This window comes from Vulpes vulpes, chromosome 12 (assembly GCF_048418805.1).
Source record: "Vulpes vulpes isolate BD-2025 chromosome 12, VulVul3, whole genome shotgun sequence".
Lineage (NCBI taxonomy): Eukaryota > Metazoa > Chordata > Mammalia > Carnivora > Canidae > Vulpes > Vulpes vulpes.
Genome location: NC_132791.1, coordinates 47,965,113 through 47,981,468, shown reverse-complemented (window position 1 = coordinate 47,981,468; position 16,356 = coordinate 47,965,113). Strand labels below are relative to the sequence as shown.

At 40.5% G+C, this 16,356-nt stretch overlaps 1 protein-coding gene across 11 annotated transcripts in view; it reads right to left on the bottom strand.

Moving 5' to 3' along the window:
* The window catches only part of SIL1 (SIL1 nucleotide exchange factor), a 288,423-nt gene that overhangs the window by 80,061 nt on the left and 192,006 nt on the right, over nt 1-16,356 (bottom strand). For all 11 annotated transcript variants that reach the window (XM_072728453.1, XM_072728456.1, XM_072728454.1 and 8 more), the window contains 2 exons: nt 12,164-12,284; nt 6,228-6,327 (listed from right to left, as the gene is read on the bottom strand). In XM_072728453.1, the coding sequence (XP_072584554.1) occupies nt 6,228-6,327; nt 12,164-12,284 (221 nt within the window). The remainder of the gene's footprint in view (nt 1-6,227; nt 6,328-12,163; nt 12,285-16,356) is intronic.

Sequence of the window (16,356 nt, the reverse complement as noted above, 5' to 3'; positions counted from 1 at the left end):
ATACTATAGCTTCAGTAACCCTGTTCTCCCAACACTACTCAAGTTTCAGTTACTCCAAATTTCATTTAACTGTAACTACATAAATTACAAACTTTGCCACTGGGTCTTTAGTCCACAACTCACTAATGTAACATAAATGCTTATGATGAGGAGTGGCTGGTCATAACACTTCTTTCCAAGTCCATCCGATGGGTCACTGCAAATTCATCACTCAGTTCATATATAGATGTCAAGTGTGTAGTTGTAGGATATCCTCATCCTCCAGTGACAAACCCAAGTAACATTTTATAAAAAATGGATAATCAAAAGAAAGAAGTGGCCAAGAAAAATGAAAGTACAGTAAAAAAACTAACAGTGATAACTCTGACAGTGAAATCCACATTGAATGTATATGGAACTACAGAAGATGTAATTTTTGCTTCAATTATCAAACATTACTTTCCTTTTTTTAAAAAATTTATTTATTCATGAGACACACACACACACACACACACACACACACACACAGAGGCAGAGACACAGGCAGAGGGAGAAGCAGGCTCCCCTCAGGGAGCCCGATGTGGGACTTGATCCCAGGACCAGGGATCACGATGCCTTGAGCTGAAACAGATGCTCAACTGCTAGGCCACTCAAGCGTCCCTGGTCTTAGTAGTTTCAAATGAAAAATGCACTGTCAATCATTGTCCCTAAGGTAGCATGTTGTTTCTGACTGTTTTCAACATTTTTTCTGTATTTACTTTTCAGAGGTTGACTGTGAAGAGTTATAGTGTTGATTTCTCCAGAGAAATCCTACTTTCATCCTACTGAAAATTCAGTTTCATGGATCTATTCATTTATGCCCTTCACCATATTTGGGGATTCTTCCATCTTTATTTCTTAGTGTATTTTTTCATTATTTTTCAGTACTCTTTCTCCCTTCCTAAGACTCCATGACAGAAACATTAAGTATTTTGTTGTAATCTCACAGGTCCCTAACCCTGTTTTCATTTTTTTTCCCTATTTATTTAGATTTTGTAGTCATTTTTATCTCTCTTCAAGTTTACTGGTTCTTCTCTTTCCCTGCTGAGCCCTATTCAGTGATTTTCAAACATTTTTAGTTGTATTTTTTGAGTTCTAAAAATTCCACTTGATTTTTTATATCATCTACTTCTTTGCTGAAGTTGTCATTTTTTCTAGTGTTCATAATCATTTGCTGAAGCATTTTTATAACTGCTTTAAAATCCTTGTTAGGTAATTCAATTTCTGTGTCATCTCACTGTTGGCATCTGTTAACTATCTTTCCTAGTTCAAGATTTGATTTTTTGTATCCTGGACATTGTGGGTGTCAAGTTTTAAGATTCTGAAATCTAATACCTCTTCCTTTTCAGCAAGCAGTTAAAATGTTTCCTTTTTTTTTTTTTAATAGATTTTATTTATTTATTCATGAGACACAGAGAGAGAGAGGCAGAGACACAGGCAGAGGGAGAAACAGGCTCCATGCAGGGAGCCCAAAATGGGACTCGATCCTGGGTCTCCAGGATCACGCCCTGGGCCAAAGGCGGCGCTAAACCTCTAAGCCACTGGGCCTGCCCAAATGTTTATGTTTAATACACTGGTTCTGTCCTTGTCTTGCTATGATTCTAAGACAGTTTAGTTTCCAGACCCTTTGCAGAGTTGTTTTAGTCTGTTTCCTTTATATCCTATCAAAGGCTCATCTAGAAACCTGGCAATATTCCACACTGTGTTTCAGTTCCCAAGTCTTCTGCTGTGTTAATTCTAGTCAGTTTCTCACGTGGGTCACCAGAGAGCAAGCCCAAGACTTCATTTGTGAAATCCATTTCCCCAGCTCCCTTCTCTCCAAAATCCTACCATTACTCTCTAGTTAGGAGGAGGAAGAACATCAATTGTCACCACTGGACTCTACAATAGGCAAGATGTCCTTCCTTGGCCTCTTTATCACCTGGTAGGGGAACTGAAACACTGCTTCATTACTGCTGGTGTGAGGGTGGAAGTTCAGACTCCTCACTTACCCTCACTGACAACTCCATGGAGTGGGGAGCAAACTGATGCCTCACACTATCTCAGTGCCATCAAGCATAAGGTCAGACTACAGACCCTCCAACACCACCACGTCTCACTCACCAATACACACACAATGGCATCACCTCTGCTCCACGTGAAAAACCACCTTGGTAGTGTCAGGTAGGGGAAGACATTCAAATATCCTTCTTGGCCTCTACCACCACCATCCCAACAGAAGAAGCAGCCTTCTACTCCCATATGGAGGGTGGAAAATCAGGCTCTACACTTGGTGTCTGCGGGTACCACACCAGGAGGAGAAACAGAGAATAGTCTCCTACCATTGGGCAGAGGACAGAAATTCCAGCTCTCTGTTCAATACTCACTGATGCCACCTTGGTCAAGTAACAGAATACTGCATCACACTGTATCACTGTCATCAATAGCATGTATTAGTTCAGCCTATCCACTTGGCTTCTGTTGATACCATTCTGGTGGAGGCATGAGGACAGCCTGCTACCACCAAGTGAGAGGTGGAAATCCAAGTTTCCCATTCAACTTCCACTGGTATTAAGGGTGGGGTGGGAGATTACCATGGTCTTTGGCTAAAGCATTGTCCAAAAGGGTTTAGTTCTATTAGGCTGCCCTTTTCCTAGTAATTTCTCTAGAAAGAGTAGGGCTTTAGGACGCCTGGGTGGCTCAGCGGTTGAGGGTCTGCCTTTGGCTCAGGGTGTGATCCCAGGATCCAGGATAGAGTCCCACACTGGGCTCCCTGCATGGAGCCTGCTTCTCCCTCTGCCTAGGTCTCTGCCCCGCCTCCCTCTCTTTCTGTGTCTCTCATGAATAAATAAATAAAATCTTAAAAAAAAAAGTTGGGCTTTTTTCTATCTGTACCTGTTAGCATTTCCTAGGTGTAGTCTTCTCCAATGCCCACTCTGGGATATATAAAGGGCAAAAAAATGCCCAATCATGTTATTCTTCAAGAAAGCCAGTCTGCTTTCTTCTTCCTATCTTTTAGAGCCCTCTTATATTTGCTTTTAATATCATCATGTCCAAGGTTTTTAGTTGTACTTAGCAGGAGAAATAGTAAGAAATGAGTCTACTTTATCTTGTTCAGCATCAAAAGTTTAAGAAGGTCGTATTTTTAAATGGAGCAATTTATAGGATACAGGTGAACAACAGCTGACATAATAAAGTATCAAGCCATTTGTATGGTAATAGAGGTATACAAAGATCAAATCCAATAGCAACAGCCCAAATCTGTTTGGCTAGATAGAGCTTTTCCACAAGGCAAGGGATTCTGGGAAGGACCAATTCATTTAAATCTAAGGTACCAACACAAACAAAAGAATTGGTGCCCTTCCCCCTAAAAAACCAAGTTACAAAAACATTCACTCAATTGATAGGATATGCCACAATATTTGACAGTATTGTCTTTATAAATAGCAAAAGCACCATCCTGTTTTTGCAAGCCACCATAAACTTGAGTTTAAATACTGATAAACATAAAATAGAATGCCATTTGCAGCCAGGAGCTTGAGACATGTCAGAAACTCCCCATGCGACTTCAAGTCAACTTATTTGCCAGTCCCAAGGGCACTGATAATGAACTGAGTCAATCCCAACAGGCTCCAAATGAAACCAGCAGAAAAACACCAGGCTCCAACACCTCAAGTGAAGAAGCCAACAATCTATACCTCAGAGAAGTAAAGAAAGAGTGTATTAGCTGTATCTTCCAAATGGCAACAGACTTAAACCAGCTTGAAAAGGGATCCTGCATTTGGGTCCTGCTCTTGGGGTCTCCTCTTGCAATGGGAGAAGATTCTTTTTAATTGCAAAAACCATCAACTGAAAACTTCATCTCTTGCTTTTACATTTAATAGATATTTTATTTTATTTTTTCAAATTTTCATTTAAATTCTAGTTAGTTAACATACAGTGCAATATTGATTCAAGGAGCAGAATCCATCACTTACATATAACACCTAGTGCTCATCACAAGTACCCTCCTTAAGACCCATCACCCCTCTAGCCCATCCCCCACACACCTCCCTCTATCAACCCTCAGTTTGTTCTCTATCATTAAGAGTCTCTTATGGTTTGTTTCCCTCTCTTTTTTCCCCCTTCCCATATGGTCATCCGTTTTGTTTCTTATATTCCACATAAGTGAAATCATATGGTATCTGTCTTTCTCTTATTTAGCATAATACACTCTAGCTCCACCCACATCACTACAAATGGCAGGCTTTCGTTCCTTTTGATGGCTGAGTAATGTTTCACTGTGTGTGTGTGTACCACATCTTCTGTATCCATTCATCAGCTGATGAACATTTGGCCTCTGCAGTAATTTGACTGTTGTTGATAACGCTGCTATAAACATCAAGGTGCATGTACCTCTTCAAATCAGTATTTTTGTGTCCTTTGGGTAAATAGCTAGTAATGCAATTGCTGTATCATAAAGGAATCTATTTTTAACCTTTTGAGAAACCTCTATACTGTTTTCCAGAGTGGCTGCAGCAGTTTGCATTCTCATCAACAGTGTAAAAGGGTTCCCTTTCTCCATAATCTCACCAACATTTGTTTCCTGAGCTGTCCATTTTAGCCATTCTGATAGGTGTGTGGTTAAAAATATTTTCTTAGTATTCCTATTTTTCTATACAAACTTTACTATGAGAAAGAATACCATTAAAAAAAAACAAAGAGGGGATCCCTGGGTGGCGCAGCGGTTTGGCGCCTGCCTTTGGCCCAGGGCGCGATCCTGGAGACCCGGGATCGAATCCCACGTCGGGCTCCCAGTGCATGGAGCCTGCTTCTCCCTCTGCCTATGTCTCTGCCTCTCTCTCTCTCTCTCTGTGACTATTATAAATAAATAAAAAATTAAAAAAAAAACAAAACAAAGAGAAGAGATGGAGGTACAGAGTGTCTTCCACCACCCACAGAGAAGACAAGGATCAAGCCCACATGGAGCACATAGTGAGGGGATGATGAGTGAGAATGAGCCCAACCCCTGGCCACAGGAACATCAATCTCTGTTCTAAGCACGTAGGCACACATTGTTCTCCTCTGCTGGCCTCAACTTCACCAGGTGAGAGTATTTGATTTTCTGCACCCTCCTAACCTGTGGTAGGATGAAATTTTAACTATCACTTTCCTAAAACCACTGTTGCTGCTACTGCTATCCTTCTACTTATCTTCTCATACCATATACCCTCTCCATGTTGGCAAATGTGACTACGCTAAGATGCGGGAAGTCATGGAGAACATGGTCTGCATATTAACACAGCCTAATTAGGTCCTCTCTGACACCAGGAGAAAGAAAAAGGCTCATTTGTCCCAGAAACGCTTAGCTCTGAAGGATCTGAGTGATCTAAGGTTTCCTCCACTTAACATACAAACTGTCAAGAACCTGATGCTGCCCTTCCAAGATAGTGCCAGGATTCCAGGGCACTGGCAGAGAGACAGACAAAGCAAAAGAGGACTGTAAGGAGGATAAGAGGAAGAGAGAACTTAGAAAGGTCTCCAAAGTAGCCATCAGAGGAGCTTCTTTCAAGGATAGGACTCAAGTGGAAATGTAAAAAATGATGTGGGACATTCTCTGGCTATCACATCAGTTCATGATCCATCGCAAGTGTAAGATTTCTTTCTGGTATAAGCCTGCACCTACAAGCCCTCCCAGACATTAGGGGCAAAGGGCTATGATTCTCTCTCTTTCTCCTTTTCATTCCCTTAGTTTGTACACAAATTTAGAACTGGAGGAAACCTCAGCCATCCTCTTGTTCCACCACTGTGTTGTACGTTTAAGGAACCTGAAGCCTGGAATAGGCAATACATTTGCTACATGTTCAAAGGACAAGGACAAGGATCAAGGCTTCCTTCCCAGCCCAGCTGCTCTGTTCCTTAAGCTTGTATCTGATCCAAGTGTGAGAAGATCTGTTTTAATCTCTATACTCCTCACTCCTGTCTGTAATAACGAAGAGTATGATTATCTCTGCTTTATGCCTCATTTTCCCCATGTAATGCAAAGTTGGATCCTAAACAATGAAATGCTCCCAGCACTGGTATATTTTTTTAAGTAGTCTATAAAGGATTTCTTATTTGGTATTAACTGCCCTTTAAGTTATTCCAGTATTATTGCCATAACCCCATGCTTATTTTAACAGCTTCAGGAAGAAGTGATTCCCATCAAGGCCATTCAGTAGGCTTACTAACTCCCTGGAGAGATCACACACCTTGTCTTCCTTTGAACTCTCCACTTCTGCTCCCTCCTTGAATTTTGCCAGTGCGCTCTTGAGGTCCTGAGATGTGTAGGTGTTGGTGTTGATGTCCAGCCTGTCCAAAGATAAGGTTAGAGTCAGGAAGGAAGCATCATCTTTCCCAAGAAAAAACCACTTCTCCCACCATAGGGTAGGCACTCCAAAACAAAGCAAGCCAGGCCAGCTCAAACTCAGAGTGTACCACTCTAGCTTCACCTTTGGTTAGCCACAAGTCAACAGGTAGTTTTACCTTGAAGGTAGAGGAGAAAATACACAATTGAAGATGGTTCATTTCATCAAAGAGGAGGAAATGCATGGGCCAGACAGAGGCCTATCATGGACGGAGAGCTCTCAGCAAGGTACTCAGCAGAAGTAAATCTGGAATGTTTGTGCAATGCTATTCTGCAGCATGTGACAGAGCAGGACCCCCTGGAGGAGAGTGGGCACAGCACCCTATTTATATTCTTCTAGTAAAGGGACAAGTCGGACCTGAGCCTCCCTTACATGTACATGGACTGATTTCACAAGGCAGCCTTCCTTCACAAAAACAGGTTGGATAAATTCATACCTTAACATCAATTCCTGGGCACAGAGTAGATGCAGGAGGGATGTGTTAACCTGACCAAGGAATGAGCTTGAGATATCAAAGACTAGAAGCAAAGCCAACCATCTTCCAAAGTTGGCCTCCAAGGAGAGAGAGAAAAGCAACCAGGGCTTTACTCATTTAGTCTTTGATTCAGCCTAGAGACCCCTTGGAGCCCTGAGAAAAACACTCACCTTTTCCAAACCCCAATCCTCATAAACTAATTAATAATAGCTAATACTCCCAGTTTTTGAGGACGTAACCATGTGAGTCACTGTTCTAATCCTTTAAAATTATTTCATTCAACTGATACCACAATCCTAAGAGGCAGGGAAAATGATCCTTCTTCCAGAAAAGCATCACCCACAGCCAGTAGCATGAGGATGCCACTGCCCCTTATCCCTAAGAGAGAGGTAACTATTTGAGGGTACAGCTTGAACAGATTACCCTCGCCCTCCTCTAAGACTTGGTCAGGACAAATCCCATTATGTATCTTATCTCTATTTACGGCCGTAAACTCCCACTCTTCCAGACCACTAGCCATCACCCATTCTCAGCCCAAACTATACACCCACCCAAGTGTGCACATGTGTGACTGCACACAGAGACATAAAACCACTTTCAGCTGGTATTATCACTTCATTCTTCACTCAGAAAAATAGATGCTATCATCAAGAACCCCTTCATATTCCCCTCATCAGCTCTATACACCAACTTCCACCAAATCTACATTCTCTGCTTTCCCTTCCATGGCAATGGATAACAGTGTCCTTGCTCCTATTAACCTTATGTTCCAGATCCCACTTCCCTTTTCAAAAGCTTTAACTCTCATTATTATACTGCTCCCTCCTTTCTGCATCCTCAATTTCTCTCTTTGGTTGGATTATTCCTTTGAATATATCAAGACTCTTCTGACTCCAGAGTCTCTAATTATCATGCCATTTCCATGCTCTCCTTCAGACTAAAACTTTATAAACACATTTCTTAATTCACTATTCTCATATTCGTGACTGCTACTTACACTGCTATTTGTTCTAATCTGGATTCAGTTCCCACACCCTACTAAAACTTCTCATCAAAATTACTAAAATAATTGATGATATTAATGGACTAATGGACTCTTTACTCATGTCATGCTCCTCAAGCACTCTGCAGCATTTACACAGTTCACCCTTCCCTCCTTGAAACACTCTCCTTCCTAGTTTCTTGTTACTACATTCTGCTGCTTCTTCCCTTTCTTCCCTCCTTTGACTCTTTTGCTGGTTCCTCATCTCCTACCTGAACCCTATATACTGGAATGCCTTATAGTTCAATCCTGAATAATCTTCTCTATCTCCACATTTTTCCCTAGTTCTTTTAAAAAATCTGTCAGGCAAAAAAAAAAAAAATCTGTCAGGCAATGATGCCCAAATTTCTATCATTGACCCAATCTTCTCCACTGAGTATCAGCCAGACTCTGGGACAACTACCTGACACATCATGGATCTCAGATGTTCATCAGGCACCCCAAACTTACTATATCTAAAACACAGGTCTTGATGTTTCTCCTCATAAATCTGTTCCTCTCCCAATTTTTTTCTATTTCAAAAAATGGTACTTCCAACAACCTAACTGTATTAAATCTCCAAAACAAAGCTTTATCTCAAATACCTCCCCATCACCTTCTTTAAACCCCTAAATCTATATTGTAAGCAAGTCCTGCTGCACTACCTCCAAATTAAATCTCCAAACCCATCCCTCTCCATCACAACACTCTAGACTAAGCCACCACTATGTTTTACATCATCCACTGAAACGACACCCTAATTGTCTCTCTCTGCTTCTTCTTTTGTCCACCTTCAACCTATTCTCCATATACACAGCAACTACACTAACTTTCCTAAACTGTATTATATTAAACCACTCTCCCACCCCAAATCTTCCATTGGCTTTCCATTATATTTCTAGTTAAATCAAGAATGCTCAACATGCATCATCAAACTCCACATGATCTGACCCCTCATCAGGCTGCTCTTCAAATCATTTATTACTCTTCCTTCTTCCCTTACTCTCTAGTCACCCTAGTCATTTTCCTGTTTTCCAAATTTGATGAAGACTTTTCTGTAACTAGCTAGAGACTCTTTTTCCCTCTGCCTGAGATGCTCTAACCTTAAACCTATAAAATTAACTCTTTGCATGACTAAATCCCAGTCATTCTTTAGGTCACAGTTCAAATAGCATTTTAATGCGGTCTTTCAAACCATCCTATCTAACGGGGCCTTCTCCAGGGACTGATTACCTTGTTTATTTCTCCTCTACTTTCTACCATTATCTACCAATTTCTATCATTAAGTAATTACTTTACTTGCATTTTGATTTTTCTGTTTTCCTGGCTGTCAGCCTCCGTAATGCTGGCATCCTGTTTTGTCTACTACTGTACCCCTAATACATGGCACACAGGCACTTAATAGGTCTTTTGTGAGATGAATGAAGGGAGCAAGGAAATGGTCATCTGGCCCACTCCCTAAACCACAATGCCATATTGTACCATGGTAAACGCTCAACTCAAGATGGGACAACCTGGATGTACTCTGTTCCTCAGCCCTCTGAACATAAGAAGGTGATTGAAAGAAGATGGTTGTTCCAGGGCAAAAAGATACAATCTCAAGATGTTGACAGGGATATAGACTAACACCAATGGAGGTGACAATGCTCAACACATAAATAGTAAGAGAAAACCCTGTTTCTAGGAACCAAATACACACTGAAGGCAATGCCAGAAGAGGCCTCTAAAACAAGTCAGAGTCAGATGCCTTGTCCTAGGCATTACAGCTCTAGTTAGCAGTGTGGCCAGTCACGTATCCAGCAGAACTAGTGGAGAGCTGGCCATGGATTAGGCTAAATGGACTGTCCCCATTCCTCCTTAGCCAGTGGTTCTTAACTCTGTGATCATCAACTTCTTTGACAATCTGATGGAAAACTGTGGGTCTTGTTTGTCTTGTCCCCCAAAACAGAATAAGCGAATCAGCAAAATACTTTAACAACTGTGGAAATAAATTCTGCCCTTTAGCCTCTGTTCCCATTCTGGTACTGAAGAGCCAAGAAGACACTTTTAAGTGGAATTGGAGGAGCCCAAGATGAGGTGCACCACGGAGGAAGAAGTCACCATCAAAGGCAGCCAGAAACTCACTGAGCTCACAGCAGTGAGACCCACACCACCTTGTCAATGCCTTTGGGTCACAAACCTGTTCAGACAGGTTTGCCACTATTAACAAATGCTGAGAAGGAAGAGGGTATGTCCAGTATACCCTGGAGGCCATTCCAGACTAGAACCCTCAGAAACATGCCAAAGGAGAAAAGTAAAGAAGCAGAAGTTGGGCAGTTATCTCTCTCTTATGGTGTGCCTATCACAGACCACATGGATGACTCTGATTTCTATTGTAAAAAGAGAAGAGTAACAGATAAAGCATTAACATTCCTCCTAAAGATCTATGGTCAGGTACTGGAAAACAAACTTTCCACAACAGTAAAACCACAAACAAATTCCAAACTAATCAAGCTCCTAATTCAATATTCTTAAATCAAAAATAAAATAGGCTTTTTATTTAGAAAGTAAGACTTGGCATAGATAATGACAAAAGATCTCCTGACATACTCTGAGACACGGATATATGCATATATATGTATGTGCTAGGGATGGAGGGAGCTTGGTAGGGGTTATAACAATGAAATTTTATTCCTTCTTAGATGCCTGTAAAAAATGAATCATCATATGGCCTCTGGGTATAGGCCTATCAAGAGGGATGGGAGAAGATAAAGATCCTTCCCAGTTGGAGAGACTGTGTGGAGGACAAGTATCTCTTTATCTTATCACAATATACAGTCAAATTTTATAACCGCCCACATCTGAACAGGCTGCTCTATGGGGCTGTGGTGCTACAGGACTGAAGGTGCATATACAGGCGGGATAACCTGAGTACATCAAGGAAAAGACTCAGGTAAGAACTGGGTCTCTGCACTCTCCGTCTTATATCTAACTACAGAATATTATTGAAATAATGAAATTTCAAGGACTAACTTTGCTCAGTCCATTACTGATTGCCAATACTTGCATTATTAAAACAGGGGAATCAAACTCTTTGTTACGACCACATCATATTTTAGGTTTTGTGTGTCTTAGGGCAATTGTTCCAACTACTCAGCTCTGCCAGGTTTACGGGAAAGCAACCACAGACCATCCACAAATGAACGAGCATAGCTGTGTTCCAATAAAACTTTATTTATGGATACCAAAACTCTAAAAGCCATGAAATAGCATTTTTTTTGCTTTTTTCCAGCCATTAAAAAATGTTAAAAACAACTTAGCTTATGGGCTGTACAAAAACAAGTAGCAGTCTCAATACGGCCCAGGGGCCATAGTCTGCTGGTCCTTGTGTTAGAAACCTCATGATTGTTTTTTTTTTTTTTTTAAGATTTTATTTATTTATTCATGAGAGACACAGAGAGAGAGAGAGAGAGAGAGAGAGGAGAGGGGCAGAGATACAGGCAGAGGGAGAAGCAGGCTCCATGCAGGGATCCTGACGTGGGACTTGATCCTGGGTCTCCAGGATCAAGCCTTGGGCTGAAGGCAGCGCTAAACCACTGAGCCAACTGGGCTGCCCTCATGATTGGTATTTATGACCTTTCAAATTGCCAAATCTAGCAGCCCCTGCAAACTCCATGCCTCCTCCACTCTCATGTAAAAAGGAACTTGCATATAATACTGAATAACTCAAGCCAAAGAATAGAAAAAGAGAGACAAATTGTCCAAAAAATTAAGTAATCTAAACTGGTTATTAAAAAATAAAGCAATCTCTTAGCATTGGAAAGTTTTATCCTACAAGAAAGCCTGTTTTAGTATGGACTAACAAGAGAAAAAGTTAGTCTGAATTAAAGACTTTAAAATGCAATTTTATTGTTCACCAAGGAAGTATTACTGGCAAAGCAGAAGGCCCAACAGGCCTGTTTTAATGAATAGATGACTCATCTGTAATCAGTGCATTAATTGTTGAGATTCAAATGGGTGCTCTTAAAGTACTGGGAAAAATAGCTTCATTTTTAAAACAGGTTAAGCATTCCCCCTACAGTCTTTTCTAAAGTATCCATTTGCTTTGCAAACTATTTCCTTCCAAAGATTCTACAAGTAAACTTTCTCAAAACCTTGACAGGTTTATCACAAATTCTATACTACTAAATTTCAAATTTTAAAAAAAGCCACATGAATTTGGGTAAGAAACATTACCTTGTCGTTACTTTCAGTATTACAAAATCAATGTTGTCAACCTCCCAGTCCCGAGGGTTGTCACTGTACCTTTTGCCTTTTCTCAACCCTTTCAAATTATTTCTGTACTTGTCCTCTTCTTGGAGTTTCACTTCTCTTGCCCCAGTCTGAAGATTCAGCCGTACATGGGATCCTACAGGGACAGCCTGACCTGAAAGCCAGGAAGAAAGAGGGCTCATGAGGTATACGGTCCTTGAAGGGACACTGCAATGGAATGGTTGACTAACAAGCCAACAGATTTATTAATTCATGAAGACCAGACTCTGCTGTGTTCCATTACCTGAATCCATCCCTCCCTCTAACACACACACACACACACACACACACACACACACACACACATACACACCTCATACATATTTTCTCCTTTTGCTAACACATATCAAATGAAGGAAATGAGGCAGATGGGCAAGGGCATCTCACTTCAATTCAGAGACCAATAACCCCAGTTAGAACCTGCATCTTTAAGCTATTCTGTTTTCTTTAAAATGAGCTATAATAAGCTTTTCTGTTAATGTGCAGGTGAATAGTAAATATCTACTCATCCTTAAGGACATGGCTACATCACTGCATTCTCCATGACACCCTTCTTGCATCTCCCCTGACATTCTAAGAAAACCCCAGAGAGCTTGCCATTCCAGCAACCTCAGACCTCACCACCTCTATCTATTCATCATTAAGCTCCTTCTATGCAGCTCTCTCCTTGATGAGCTCAGGGACTGGATCTCCTCCTATTTTATTTCCAAGTCCCTAGGCCATGGAGTGATTGGAAGGTAGGAGGACAGAGCAAGCCAAGGAGGCAGGGAATGGAATCAATAGAAACTAAAAACCTATGCCCACCCATCTCAGAAGAGTCAATCCACCAGCTGAAAAAACAAGTAATGTGAACGGATGAGCTATTCGCATACATTGTACAAAAGTACTCAATGATAGTTAAAAAGGAGGTAGAGACACTACAAAAAAAGAACTGTAGGCCATTATCTCTGATGAACACAGATGTAAAGATTCTCCACAAAATATTAGCAAACCAAATCCAACAAAACATTTAAAAAATCATTTACCACGATCAAGTGGGATTTATTCCTGGGATACAAAGGTGGTTCAATATTTACATATCAATCAGTGTGATAGGTCATATCAACAAAAGAAAGCACAAAAACCATATGCTCATTTCAAGATATGCAGAAAAAGTATATGACAAAGTACAACATCCATTTATGATAAAAATCCTCAACAAACCAAGTTTAGAGGAAACATATCAACATAATAAAAGTCATCTATGAAAAACCCAGTTAACATCATGCGCAGGTCTCAAAAAAAACAGAGCTTTTTCCCAAAGATCAGGAAGACAAGAATGGTTCCCTCTCATTTATTCAACTTAATACTAGAAGTCCTAGCCACAGCAATCAGACAAGAATAAACAAAAGGCATCCAAATCAGTAAGGAAGAAATAAAACTTTCACTATTTGCAGATGACATGATATTATATGTAGAAAACTTTAAAGACCACACTAAAAAACTACTAGACCTGATAAATCAACTCAGTCAAGGCACAGGATACAAAATCAATATACAGAAATTTGATGCATTTCTATACACTAATAATGAAGTAGCAGAAAGAGAAATTATGCAATCTCATTTATAACTGCACCAAAAGTAATAAAATACTTAAGAATGTAACTAACCAGGGGCACCTGGGTGGTTCAGTGGTTGAGCGTGTGCCTTCAGCTCAGGTCACAATCCCAGGGACCTGGGATCAAGTCCTGCATCAGGTTCCCCTTGGGGAGCCTGCTCTTTCCTCTGCCTAAGTCTCTGCCTCTGTCTCTGTCTCTCTCAGATAAATAAATAAAGTCTTTTAAAAAATCTATACATTTAATGCAATACCTAACAAAAGACCAAAAGCATTTCTCACAGAGCTAGAACAAATAATCCTAAAATTTGTATGAAACCACAAAGACCCTCAAAAATCAAAGCAATCTTGAAAAAGAACTAATCTGGAGGTGTCACAATACCAGATTTCAAGATATACTATAAAGCCGTACTAATCCTAACAGTATGGTACTGGCACAAAATGGACACACAGATTAATGGGACAGAATAGAGTCCAGACGTAAACCCACAATGATATGGTCAAGTAATATACGACAAAGGAGGCAAAAATATACAGTGGCAAAAAGAAAGTCTCTTCAACAAATCAGTGTTGGGAAAACTGGACCACCTTCTTACCCCATTCACAAAAATAAACTTAAAATAAATTAAGGACCTAAATGTGAGACCTGAAACCATAAAAATCCTAGAAGAGAGTACAGGCAATAATTTCTCTCACACTGGCTGTAGAAACATTTTTCTAGATATATCTCCAAAGGCAAGGGAAGCAAAACCAAAGAAAACTATTGAGACTATATCAAAATAAAAAGCTTCTCCATAGCAAAAGAAACAACAAAACAAAATGACAATCTACTGATTGGGACAAAATATTCCAAGTGATATATCTGGTAAGAGGTTAGCATCCAAAATATATATAAAGAACTTATACAGATCAACACCAAAAAAACAAATAATCCAATTGAAAAAATGGGCAGAAAATTGTGCATTATTGGTGCAAAAGCAAACTGATGCAGCCACAGAACCAGCAGAAAACAGTACAGAGGTTCCTCAAAAATTAAAAATAGAATTACCAAATGATCCAGTAATTCCACTATTGGTATTTACGTAAAGAATACAAAAAACACTAACTTGAAAAGATATATGTACTATGTTTACTGCAGCGTTATTTATAATAACCAAGATATGGAAGTAACCCAAGTGTCCATCAATAGCTGAATAGATAAGATGTGGTATATGTACAATGGAAATATTACTCATGGGCACCCCAGGTGGCTCAGCAATTTAGCGTCATCTTCAGCCCAGGATGTGATTCTGGAGACCCGGGACTGAGTCCCACGTAGGGCTCCCTGCATGGCGCCTGCTTCTCCCTCTGCCTGTGTCTCTGCCTCTCTCTCTCTCTCTCTCTCTCTCTCTGTGACTATCGCAAATAAATAAATTAAAAAAAAAAAAGAAGAGACGAAAAACCGGCTCTTAAATATAGGTAGCAAACTTGCAGTTACCAGAGGGGAGGTGGGTGAGAAGGAAGGCAAAACAGGTGAAAGGGATAAAGAATATACCTATCATGCTGAGCACTGAGTAATGTATAGAATTGTTGAATCACTATATTGTACACCTGAAACTAATATAGCACTGTGTTAATTATACTGGAAATAAACAAGAATTTTTTAAAAACACTGGTTAAAAAGCAAGTGTGCAAGATCACATACTACAAACAAAATGTTACACTTCTTCATTCATACATGCAATTAACATTTTTCAAGCAACTACTATATATATCAGGCCACTGTGGTAGGTTTTAACAATATAAAGAGCAATGTTAATGGCCACAGGGTTAGAAAATTTTAGGGAAAGGGTTCAAGATACTAGAAATCTAGAAGAGGGATCCCTGGGTGGCGCAGCGGTTTGGCGCCTGCCTTTGGCCCAGGGCGCGATCCTGGAGACCCGGGATCGAATCCCACGTCGGGGTCCCGGTGCATGGAGCCTGCTTCTCCCTCTGCTTGCGTCTCTGCCTCTCTCTCTCTCTGTGTGTGACTATCATAAATAAATAAAACTTAAAAAAAAAATAAATCTAGAAGAAAAACTGCTCTAACATCTCAACTTTGACTGTGTTTTCTCCTGCCAAAGGATGGCATAGCCTTGCTGATGCTGAATTTGCTTCAAGGATCAAAAAAGGATGATGAGGGGTAGCGCGGGTGGCTCAGTGGTTTAGCGCCACCTTCAGTCCAAGGGGTGATCCTGGAGCCCGAGGATCGAATCCCACGTCAGGCTCACTGCACGGAGCCTGCTTCTCCTTCTGCCTTTGTCTCTGCCCTTCTCTCTTCTCTCTCATGAATAAATAAATAAGATCTTTAAAAAATTATTTTAAAAAAGGATAACGATATAAAACCATTCCTTTAAGGGAAGTATATAGCACAAGTTCTCTCAGAACTTGATCAGATAAACCCTGACTATAAAACGGTAATGATGTAGTAAAAATTCAAGTTTTCTCAATTCTGACAGAACCGCAGTGAACTCCAAGTCCCACCAACTACCGTGTCCCCACCAGAGAACGAAGGAGCCATGAAAACACCACGCCCTCATGCTATTCTGTTCCTGCTGCTCCACTTCAGTAGGGA